Source organism: Euprymna scolopes, chromosome 27 (genome assembly GCF_053919585.1).
Source record: "Euprymna scolopes isolate OS-2025 chromosome 27, ASM5391958v1, whole genome shotgun sequence".
Lineage (NCBI taxonomy): Eukaryota > Metazoa > Mollusca > Cephalopoda > Sepiida > Sepiolidae > Euprymna > Euprymna scolopes.
In genome coordinates, this window is record NC_136508.1 from 78,863,147 (window position 1) to 78,875,685 (window position 12,539).

At 32.8% G+C, this 12,539-nt stretch overlaps 1 protein-coding gene across 1 annotated transcript; it reads right to left on the reverse strand.

Annotated features, from left to right (window-relative positions):
• Positions 1 to 1,515: 1,515 nt before the first annotated feature.
• LOC145248936 (DNA polymerase subunit gamma-2, mitochondrial-like) lies at positions 1,516 to 10,131 on the reverse strand. Its single transcript, XM_080110729.1, has 2 exons — positions 8,779 to 10,131; positions 1,516 to 1,983 (listed from the first exon to the last, which is right to left on the reverse strand). Exon 1 carries the CDS (start codon positions 10,040 to 10,042, stop codon positions 8,783 to 8,785), a length of 1,260 nt encoding a protein of 419 aa, XP_079966855.1. The 5' UTR covers positions 10,043 to 10,131; the 3' UTR covers positions 1,516 to 1,983; positions 8,779 to 8,782.
• Positions 10,132 to 12,539: the final 2,408 nt, after the last annotated feature.

Here is a 12,539-nt window from a genome sequence, read left to right on the forward strand (position 1 = left end):
CTTTCAAAATGTCCGACTATTGCCGCGGTTGCATCAACTTTACTTTTCTTGCCAAAATTAGCTCATTTATAAAATTCTTTTTACAAATTCAATACAATCCTTATGTTATTTATTTTATCACTTTTATTTTTATTTTGGGGGGTATCCTTTGAGATGAGGCTTGATAATTTATGTATTCATTCTTTTTGAGGACTGTTATCCTCATCTTCATAATTGTTGTTGTTTCACCAGGTTTTGACCATCATCAGAGCCTGTGGTGCAATGGATAAAAGTGTTGAGTTTCTATGGTTCCAGGTGAGCATTGTCAGAAGATAGCGATTTCAATCCTACCCAAAGTTAGCCAAAAATGTGGTGAGACAACTATGGAAGTCAGTAATTACTGGGGATACAGTTACAACACTCAGTATCGCATTGCAGTTAAGATGAGGATAAGAGTCTGTAAAAAGAATGAATACACTATTTGTGACACAATGGGATCATGATTGCATGCAAAGGGTGTTTGATCAGACGAGATGGGATGCAGAGTGCAGAGAAATGCAAAGACTTGGCTAGCGATAAGGGACCAACCCCTGAGTTGTCATTCTTGGTTTGTTACATACAACCCAGATGGCATATCGTCTCAAAAATGGGGACAGAATTAAAGATTATTTTCGAGATGTCAGAGAAGATGTTTGTATTTGGAAGGGCGTTGGTGACCTCCCAGAGTGTTGACTGAAGAAATCCAGAAAAACTGCCACAGATATCAGTGTGAGCAACCACCCTCCTCCTAGGAAGGAGAGAGAGAGAGGTGTTGAATGATTGAGACAAAGAGAGGCTTTGAGACGAAGAACGAAAGGGTGTTTTTAACTACCCCCACTTCCTGAGGGAGAGGCAAGGAAAAGGGGTTGTACTTTGAAAAAAGAATTCTGAAAAGATTTGAGTTGAAAGTCAGCAAACTGAACAGCTGGGCTGGTGAAGCGCTCCCGACTTGGGGGCCCCTCAGCACTTGATGTTATGATGTTAACTAGACTGTGTTAACAGAGTTTTACTTGGTCTGGTCAGACATCGTTCTCTGCTTGTAGGCATTTACCTTAGATTAGACAGTATCGGTTGTGAAGTGATGAAATTAATAAATAGTTTGTTATTGTTAATAAACCAGAGTTCTGTTTGCTTGTGGCGAGGACTCTTCATTTGCAGCAAGCTGACCGGACTAGTAGAAGGATCAATGAACCCGGATACTACATAGGACACGAAGCGCCCCACCATTGGGACACAATGTGTGAAGACAATCATAGGCTACCTTGTGATAGGACAACGTACGATCAGAGAAAGCATCAGTCATATATTCTTATGATTTGATATTGGGTCTAGTGATGATACGATTGCAGTATTTTTTTCTAATTCCAATACAATTACGAATTACGTTCTAAATTCCCGACTAATTCTTTTGAAATTTCTAAATCTTCATGTTCAAGTATCAGGTAAAAAAAAAAAAAAAGAACAAATAATGAAGAAAAAGAAAATCACACAGAAAAGTATAAAAATACAAAGTTTTATATGGATAAAATTAATGCAATCTGAACACATGAAAAAAAAAAAAATCAAATTGAATTTCTAAAAACATGATAATGTTGAGTTTTATGTGTGTCCATCTTTTTTTCCGTTAAATCAGCATGTAGTTTTTCTTTTAACCTGTTTTATTCTGTTGTTCTTCTTGTTGAGCATCATTCATTTCGAATGGAACAGATGGCATTCATTTCCCTGATATCTTTCCCGTCAGAATTCTTTCTAAGAAGGCCTCGGATACTTACAGAAGAAACCATGTGAAGGTTGCCAACATCTCTAAGCGAAAGCGTTTCTGTGGAGCGAACCAGATTTGAACTTGACAACCTCGAGTTGTCAATTTGATTTGTTACCACTGAGCCACTGTCACCATCCTGATTCTATTAGTCACATTGGTTGCCTTTTTAGAATCAGGAAGGGCCATGTGAAGGTTGCCAGCATCTATAATGAAAGTGGTTTATCAATTTGATAGGATTCAAACATGGTACACGAATCATCACTTCGTGCCGGCATTCACTTCATGTAAAAAAACAAAAAAACAAAAAAAAAACAAAGAAAAAAAAACTTACTTAAAATTTACAGAAGATAATCTACGTTTTGCTTAGATGATAATCTACGTTTTGCTTAGATGATAATCTACGTTTTGCTTACGTTTTGCTTAGATGATAATCTACGTTTTGCTTACGTTTTGCTTAGATGAAGAATTACTTTTTGATTAATGGCAGTTTTTAATATTTTTCAAAAAATAAATTCTTTGGATTCTTTTTCTTTTTAAATCAAGCCTGTAGCAGTTGCATGATGAAAGATCTATTTTCTTTGATATCAATTTCTTCTGACTATATGAAGGAGCAAAACGGAGAGGAGGGGGGGGGTAGTAAAAATAAAAAAACAAAACAAAACAAAACAAATATGAAAGTATTATGAGAATAATGAAAAAGGACATAGTTGTGTTCTTTTTCATTATTCAATCCCGAGCAAGGTTGGGTCTTCCTGCTTGCTCTATTTTTAATTAGAATCTGCATATTTTTTTTCTTTGTTTTCTTTTCCTAGAAAGCAGAATTTTTAATGTGCTGAGACTCTAGACATGATTAGGGTAAAGGTTAGGCCGTATAAATGCAGAATAAATGCCATTGTGGAATGCATCACAGGCGGTTTATGGTTATCTGTGCAAGTTAATGTAAAGACAGAAATATAAGGGAAACAATATTTTTATTTTATAATATGAATGGTTGGTTGATCGTTTTTGTTTTACGGCATATCAACCCTTTTCGGGTTATTTAATGCCGAATCCAAAGATTTTGAAGAAAAATTTTTTTAATAGAATATATTTGTTGTTTTCACGTCGGTTTCTATTTAACCCATAGTTGGGACCCTAACAGGTACTACTAGTCCGGGTCAGAGTGGACCTGGGAGCAATGGTAATTAAAGGGTGGCTCCACACTCCCCAAAGCCCATAAGCTGGGGCCTCACCACTGGATATAGTTTAAGGTCATATCCAGGACCCCCATTGAGGGACTTTTACCCTCTGAAGGGGGGCAGTCGGCATATTCTAATGCCCCACCGACAGGGCCAAATATGAATGGATTTGATCCTCTTGAGCAATAATTATTAGGTTGGTGCAAAAATAATGTCGTTACATATATATATATATAGTTGAATATCAAAAACATTATTTTTGCATCAACCTAATAACTGCCTCCCTTATTTTTTTTTTTACTACAACTCACATATTTTTCAGTTGTTTTTTTTTTTTTTAGACACAAAGACACAAATGTTTCTTTAATGTTTTTTTTTTAATATAGAGGGAATTCTGGACAAGAACCAACTAAAATTTTAAGTCAAAATGAGATTGTTAATTAAAACAAGTGAGGCATCTCTTATCATTAATAAAATTATGAGGTAACCTTGCATGGGTGTGTGCTTGAGTATTTTTGCCTGAATGTAACTGTGATAATTACGCATTGAATTATTAGTTTTTTTATTTTAATATTAATCAAATACTTATTGGAATCAGAAATGCAATAGCATTAACTAAAAACGAATTTTAAAACTCCTATTTAAAAACGTAATTTAATCGCGAAATTTAATCGCGAAATTTAATCCACCATAATGCATTTCAGTTTATTCGTCAACAAGTCAGTTATATTAATCTTAAAATGAACCACTTTGAGAATTACTTTCGTACTTTGAAAGCATTTAAACTGCCAAATGGAATGTCATTTAAACTGGTTTTAAAGTTCTTAGCAAATCGTCATGCATTAAAAGATTCAAAGTTTTGTAAGCTTTTTTAAATTCAATAATTTTATAAATAGATTAAAACATCTTAACAAAATTAATTACAGTTTTATAAAACTTTAGTTCATTCAATACTTTTATGAGCAAACAATGTCGTAATAATCAAAGTTAACTTTCAATATCATATTCAAGTTAAAAACAAAAAAAGAAAACAAAAGAAAAATGAAAGTAAAAAAACAAAAAAAAACTTCCGGTTGACAGAATAGCTTTCTTTATATCTATAAAAGTGAAAATGCATGTGTGTGAAGACACTTCTCAACCTATATACTCAACAGATTTTTGATCTGCAGACTTGAAATTTGGTATATAGGATATTCAGACATGTGAAAAACTTTTTAATCGTTTTTGCAGGATGAAAAACGGGCTTCTAAGGTGTCAAAATTTAAAAATTGGTATGTGGGGGGGTCGTCAGATTTTTATCTGTTTGCTGTTTCACAAATGCGCATGCGTGAATGGTTCGCATGACAGATTTATTATGTTAAAAATAAGTAGGTTTGAAAACACTTTTTAAAGATCGTGTCAAGCTGGCTTAATGATTTTCGTATTGACTCACTGTCTTTAGGTTTTGGTTTTGAGCTCAGCTCGAATATTTTTTTTACTTACAAGAAGTGAACTGTTTAGAAAAAAAAACATGATATACTCGCATGCCCTTGTTTTTTTTTTTCTTTTTTACCTCATTTTTTTTAAATTTTTTTTTTTTAAGGAATTTAAGGTTATGTTTAATACTTACAAATTCTGCATTAATTAAAATATAATGTTTATACGTATTGTACGACCGGCCTGTTAGTTATCTATATATAGTTATTAAAAATATACTAAAAATGAGGGTGAAAGGGAGATAATTCATGCAATTCCAAAACAATTTCAAGGAAATTCGCAAAGCAAAATAATATTAAATGTTTCTTTCAAATGATGTTTGTTGGATGTTTCCGTAATTTCCTCATATAAAAGTCTGCCTATGTTACTGATATTACTTTTATTATTAGCATTTATTGGTAATTGTCTAGAATAGAGTTCCATTTATAAAGGAGATAATAGAAGAGATCCTGTTTCCCAATGGTAGTGTCAGGCTAGAATACATTCCAATGAACAAACCACACAAGGATATGACTTGCTCAGAGGCTTGGCCTTCGTGCCCGTGCAAAGACATCCTCCCAGACCTTACCCTCTCCCTTGGAATAAGTTGTTTATCGCCGATCGCTCCACCTACGGGAAATGCCGAGGACTTCAATCACAACTATTTTTGCTGCTTATTTAGAATTACACTTATTTAAAAAAGTACTGAGAAATCTTTGATAAAAAAAGTTGTCATATTCCAAAGATTATGTAAATTGGTCAATTAGTTTGTTTTTCTTTCTTCTTAATTTAAGAAAATCACATTTTACAGTGATCTGAATGGGAGAGCTGCAGAGCGACATATTTGTTTAGGGTTTAGACAACTCACAAGGACTGACAACTTAAATTAACTTTTTCTTTTCTTTTCAACATCTCCAGAACTAAGAGATTATCAATAGCTGCCAAAAATAATTAATCGGTAAAATCTGATTTTCATGAATACATTTATTTATTTTTTTTTTTTCATCAATTTGTGATTTCTGGAATTTAACATCTTCATTCCGTAAGAAGTATGTACACCATAATTTTTTTTTTTTTTTTATCAATTTGTGATTTCTGGAATTTAACATCTTCATTCCGTAAGAAGTATGTACACCATAATTTTTTTTATCAATTTGTGATTTCTGGAATTTAACATTTTCATTCCGTAAGAAGTATGTACACCATAATTTTTTTTTTTTTTTAAATAAGTGAAATTCTAAATAAGCTTACTATTTTTTATAACAACCCAAAGTGCCCCTCTCCCTGTCTTCATGTTTAATCTTGCACAAAACGGAAAAATAATTTTTTTAAATATTTAAAAAAATATTTTTTATTCACTGAAACTGTTTTTAAGTTCTTCTTTATTTTATTGAGAAAACTTGAAGCACTTACCTGCGACTCTCAGGAAGAGTGGCAGCAGAAACCTTTTGTATGGGTGATGACTCTTTTTATATTGTTAGTTGTTACGTTTAACTTATTTGATTGGCTAATTGGATTATAAGAAGGATGGAGTGAACTGAATTTTGGTTGTGATTTCAGTTTGGGATTGGAGTTGAAGGAAATTGAATCATTACCCTTATTACCAGATCGACAAGGTTCTACAATTTTTACCTAACCACAGGTTGCAACAAACCATTGTTGCAAAATCCTTGTTAACCTCTACCTTTCAGTGGAGAAAGTTTCCACAATTTAAAACAATTTGCGGCATAATGAACCTTTCAATAAATGGGTTTGTATTACTGTACACAGATTCGAAAAAGTTGTCAAAAACCAAATATATAACAAATAAATGTTATCAAAGGCAAGATAAGTTACTTTTCTACCAAACTGGATATATCTTTCGTGTTTTTATTCAATGTAACATGTTTATTCAGCTCGAAAACCACACAGTGTTTACCGATGTATTGGAACATTCAAGATGGCGTCTTATTCTCTCTTTAACACGGTAAGTGTGGGAAAAGATGTTATAAATAAAAAACCGGATAAAATACTGTTAAAAACTCGCTCAATATATGTTACCGTGACATAGGTTGACATATATTCGGTGGGTTTTTGATAGGATTTTGTATAGTTTTTTATTTATAACACCTTTTTCCATACTTACGGTGTTAAAGAGGGTGTGAGATGCCATCTTGAATTTTCGAATACATCGGTAAACACTATGTTTTTCGAGCTGAATAAATATGTTACATTGAATAAAAACACAAAAAATATATCCAGTTTGGCAGAAAAGTAACTTATCTTGCCTTTGATGACATTTATTTGTTATATATTTGTTTTTTGACAACTTTTTCGAATCTATGTGTACAGTAATACAAACCCCAATAAATATTGTGAGTTGTGTAGCATTCCTTGAATTTCGTAGACACGGAGGCAAATTAAATATTTAGTAATTGCAAAAATAAATATTTAGTAATTGCAAAATTAAATATTTAGTAATTGCAAAATTAAATATTTAGTAATTGCAAAATAAAAAGCAAAACTTTACAAAAACTCAAAATAAATAAAATGCAACAATTTTAAAACTAAAAGTGGTACTGCTGCAGCACTTTACGGACTGCATTTTCACAAATGTCTGCTCTCAACCGGTAACTGATGTAAACCGTCAGAATATGCTGAGCACTAATCAAATTGATCAGCTTATCAGAAAGCGATAACAACTGCAAAAAGTCAATAAAAAGTCAAGCAGACAATTTTACTTGGATTTATTTGCCATTGATTTCAAAGAAGACAAAAACTGGCTGATGAGAGAAGTCGATAATCACATTTGTTTTTATAACAAAAATACTGAATGAATTTATGTAATTTTTAGTGTACTGTCTTTTTAAAAATCTAACACATAAGTATATAAGATTTTTGTGCTTATTTTCTTTTTATAGTCAGTTTTAAATATTAAGTGCCTTGTCTTGCATTCTATGATTAGTGCCTTTTCTTGCATTCGGTAAAAATTATTAGTTGTAATTTTGTTTTATGTTCGTTTTTTTTTGTTGTTGCTTGTTTTTGTTTTTCACCTTTTTTCGTTGTTAAGTATAATGTACCTTTGTCAAAAAAAAAAAAAAAAAAACAGAAAAAAAAAAGAAGAAAAGTTGTTTAGGGCATAAATAACATTCGGACTTAAATACCTGTAAACAAGATTAAGCATGTTTGGTGCAAGTCCATAATTCAACCTATATAAAAAATAAAATCTTTATTATGTACGTATTCATCACGGAATTAAAATATCACAAATTAATCAAGCATTTTTTTTTTTTTTAATTAAGAAAATCAAATTTTATGAGGAAGCGAAAACTGTCTTGTTCTGCCATATTTAAAATTCATCACGGATTACCCCACCCCTCTTAACAGCCTCTCCAGAAATAGAAATCAAATTAAGGCCTGTAATGTGTACCCTTTGCGGTAATTTAAGCGAACAAACAGCTATAAGCTCTTTGTGTAAACAAATCGAGCTTAGGTATTTGGATGATGTAAAAACATCATTAATTCACTGCCCACACAGCAGCTGCTGATTGGTGTAATGGTTCAAAGCCTTGACTGTTGTACGGGTGGTCGGGTTTTGATCCTGGCTTGAAATAGTTGCCTGTCTAGCCGTGATACAGCGAAACAGTACTGTATGTGGATGATTATATATATGAAAGAAATGTTACCGTAGCTAATAAAAGTTAATTTTATACCTACCTGGCTCATTAGTTTTGGTTTTGAAGTAGTTTCTATTGCTCTTTATTTAATCTAAAAAATTCAGTTTTTCCGAGTGGAAGAAAAAAAATGGTGGTATGTTAAGAACGCCTTTAGGAATAAATACTCCCAACCTAGAAAGCTGTTCCTAACATGAGGAGGTTGAGACGTTTATACTGCGCTGGGTACTCTCGTTAAAAAAAAAAAAAACATATCAAAAAAACAAATCAAATCACCTGTAAACCTTGAAATCAAAATGAGGCTTGCTTCTTCCAAAGAAGACGCCGTCATATATTTTCAAATCCATTCGGAAAAACTTAGACGAAATAAAGTGCACTAAAAACTATTTGAAAACCAAAACAAACGAGCCAGATAGGTATAAAATTAACTTTTATTAGCTACGGTAACATTTATTTCGTGTATATATATATATATATATATATATATATATATATATATATACCCTAGTTTGCTATTAATCGCTATAAAAAAAAAAAAAAGCAAAAAAAAAGAGTCATATATAACTTGATCAATTTACGCGATACGGTATTTGGAATATGACATTTTCGTTCCATGACAGGTACGTACATCCAAGATTTTCCTGTATTCCTATGTTTCTTTTTTTAATTAGGTTGAATTTTAGACTTCTACTGCATATTTAAAGAAACAAACCTTTTCAACCCGCTTCTGCAAGGAGAAAGGTTAAATTTTGTCGGACGTATTCCTTGATCTTTGAAATATGCACAGGCTCCTTGACGGTCGTATCACGATTTCGCACGTCGACAAGGCCCGTGTCCAGAGTAGATTCTCGAATTATTATAATGTAAGGTACACCAATTTGATCATAGAGATCGAACTGACTCTCCAAACTACCAGCCACGTCTAAATTCCCCAAAGTAGCGACATGGCAACTTCGGACTTCTCTCAACACGTGTTCAGCTAAGATCCTCGTCTCTTTCCGTTTACTCGTCGTCGTTATAGTAACCGCTACTTTATACGGCGTTAATTTATTATCAAGTTTTAACAAACATCTAATATTATCAGCAGCGTCGTGAATTTTAAGATTTTTAAGTGTCTTTGTTTTAATTTTCTCGCGAAACGAATCGATTAGAAGAGCTAAAAACCCTCGTTCCAATACTGCACTAGCCTCGATCATCGCCGGAATCACAATTAAGCGCCCCTTTTTAGCGAGCACCGACCCGGCTGTGTTTGATGAGCTCTTTAACTTTTTCAAAGGTCCGTCACCCCAATTTACAAGATTTTCGACAGTGTCCATGCCCCACGGGAACTTGTACAAAATCCTACAGGACAGTATCAGCGAATTGTCGCTGGCAGGGGTCTGCTTGATCTCGGAGATTTGAAAATTCGATGGCGAGTTCGCAAACTGACGCCACCAGTGAAGCCGGCGTTTCTGGTGATTACTGAAATTCCATAAGAGACTGTCCGGACTACAGAAGTAAAGTTGGGTCATGTCTGTCACCTCAGAAGCGTCAAAGAGAAAAGGGTCGTCCCTAATTCCGTCGGGGTTCCCATTGTTATTTTCATACTTTCGATAACACACGCCGGTCTGTGCGATAGTGAAAGGTAGTCGTTTGTTAACATGCTTTAAGACCTCAATATAATGTCCCATACAACCAGGCACAAGTCTTGATCGAAGTCCCTTTACAACAGAGCTTGAATGAGAAGTTGACAGCTCGACATTTCGAGTTGGAGCAGAGATGGCGTTTTCGATGAGGTAACAGTTTTCGTTGTCGGCATTTTGTATTGAGAAGTTTCTCCATTCACTTACGATGTTATGTCGAAGTAAAGCTCCCGCCGGTCCGTAATTGTAAACGGTTTGTTCGCAACCATCGATAAATGGAACGACGCATTTCTCAACAAAGTTCCTTTCTTTCAATAACTGTATGAGTCGATTGGGTATGACCTGAGATTTCATCGGCTGTACATATTCGTTACCGACAGGAAAAGAGAAAACCCAAACAAACGTTAATTGAAGAGTTAGATTAAAAAAAAAAAAAAATCATTTTAAGAGTTATGTCCCTTGGATTCTCTACTTTACTTGCCGGAACTTAATAAGGTATTCCTGCTGCTAACTCTAAACCTCGTATTATTATTTTTATTCTTTTTTTTTTTTTTTAATAAATGTTAGTTCCTATTTTAGTTACATAAATTATTTAGAGAAAAATGGCTTTCGTCATGGTTTCGGCATTACTTCAAAATATCTTAGACAAATGTGTAGTTTAGAGGCGTAAATTCTTTGGCAGACAAAAAGTTATAAAACTATTTTTATATAAAACACATTATTAGATCCTATGGCTGAAATAAAACCCCAAAAAATTTCATTTTTAAATTTTTTTTTCATCATTTTATTAGACTAAATTTAGACAATCAAGGCCACCACATTGTTTTTAAAATTTGCCTTTTTAAGGTTTGGCAGATTGGCATTTTAAGGCCAAATTTGGCCTTTTTTACGTTCTTTCATGAACTATGTTTTTGGCCGCCATATTTTTTTGTAATGAAAGTGCGTAAACAAGGCCAAATTTAGCCTTAAAAAGGCCAATCTGTCAAACCTTAAAAAGGCCAAAATTAGTCTAATAAAAAATTATGAAAAAAAAAAAATGAAATTTTTCGGGTTTTATTTCAGCATTTGGGTCTAATGTGTTTTATATAACAATAAATAGTTTTTATAATTTTTTTTTGTCAAATAATTTATACCGCTAAACTACACATCTACTAAAATTACCCTATATAAAAAAAAATCGGTACTTATACAGTTTAGTGACGACATTAAGAAAATGGAAATATTGAAAAAAAATTTATTGTACGTAACTGTTATAGACTGAAGTTCTCCGAAAAAAAATTTCACTTCATTTGATCAAGTAGTTTTTTTTTTTTTTTTACAGCGAAAAACAATTATTTATCACGACGACGTCAACGTTTGGAAATGTACCTAGCAGAATACCTCCATTTTAGGCCAACTTTCGCAATCTAGCCTTTTTTTCTCGCCATATTGAGATGCGCACAACATATCTGAAATTTTTTACGTTTTGTTTTCTTTTTTTTTTAAATCTGCAATTTTTTTGCGTTTTTTTTTTTTTTTACATAGGAATACTATTGAATATGCAAAGAAATTGAAGAATGCAAAGAATTGAAGAATTTTTATACGAGATTATTTTCGAAACACGCGCAGTTAGACACGCATGGATAACTTCGAAATTTCGTTTATTTACTTCTGTTACAAATTAAAAAAAAAAAACACCCCAAAAATGGCATCTGTCTTCGCAAAAAAAAAAAAAAAAAAAAAATCTCATTCTGGTGGGGGGAAAAAAAGGACTAGATTGGCCTAAAATGGAGGTATTCTGCTATGTACGGCAGTTACCTGCCCTTGGGGAATTCCTGGGCCTGCAATAACATTTCCAAAATGGCCACGTTGACGTAGCCGTGATAAATCATTGTTTTTCGTTGTAAAAAAAAAAAAAAAAAAAAACCTACTTGATCAAATGAAGTGAAATTTTTTTTTTCGGAGAACTTCAGTCTATAACAGTTACGTACAATAAAATTTTTTTTCATTATTTCCATTTTTTAATGTCGTCACTAAACTGTATAAGTACCAAAAAATCTGTGTGATGTGCGTATCCACGATGGAAAGAAGATATCATAATCCAAAAATCACGAAAATTTGATTAAATAGTTTTAGACTTAATAAAGAAAATAATTTTCAGCGAATTTGAATTTTTCCAATGCCTCCGTACTCCCATGTTAAGAATGGCTTTCTAAAATCTTGCAAGTTTGAATTATGCTATCTCCCTTGTTTCTTGAGACTTTTTAAAATGACGACGTGAGGCAGTCGCTCCTTGGTTGGCCATAAATTTTGATTTTCTTATTGAAAAACAAAATTACTTGATCAATTTATGTGATTTTTGGAATACGATATTTTCTTTCCATCACGAATATGTACATCATACAGATTTTCCTTTAATATAGGAGGTATTCTGAACAAGCACCCTTATTTTGAAATCATATTCTAGTAAAAAAAAAAAAAAATTTAATATCGCAATATTATAATATTGCGATATTGAATTATCTTACCTTATAAGAAAATCTTTCCTACCTTCAATTCAATGATACATGATCAATACAAGAATATTCACTTTTTTTTTCTATTCCCTAATCACCAGAACCCTCAATATTTCCGTATAAGCATGTCTCTTAAACTCTTTATTTTAATTTGTCTGTCTTAAACCTTTTGCTGCATTTCTTCACACATGTTCCCTCTCTCCATCTCACTTTTTATAAGCCTTGCACACACGCAATTTCAATCTCAACACTGAGTAAAGTCTTGTGTAAGGTGCCTCTTCGGTTGGGTTAGTTTGTCCTCTGCCCTCCTTGAGTGGTCAGTCCATTTTTTTTTTCTCTATCATACGTGGACGGAC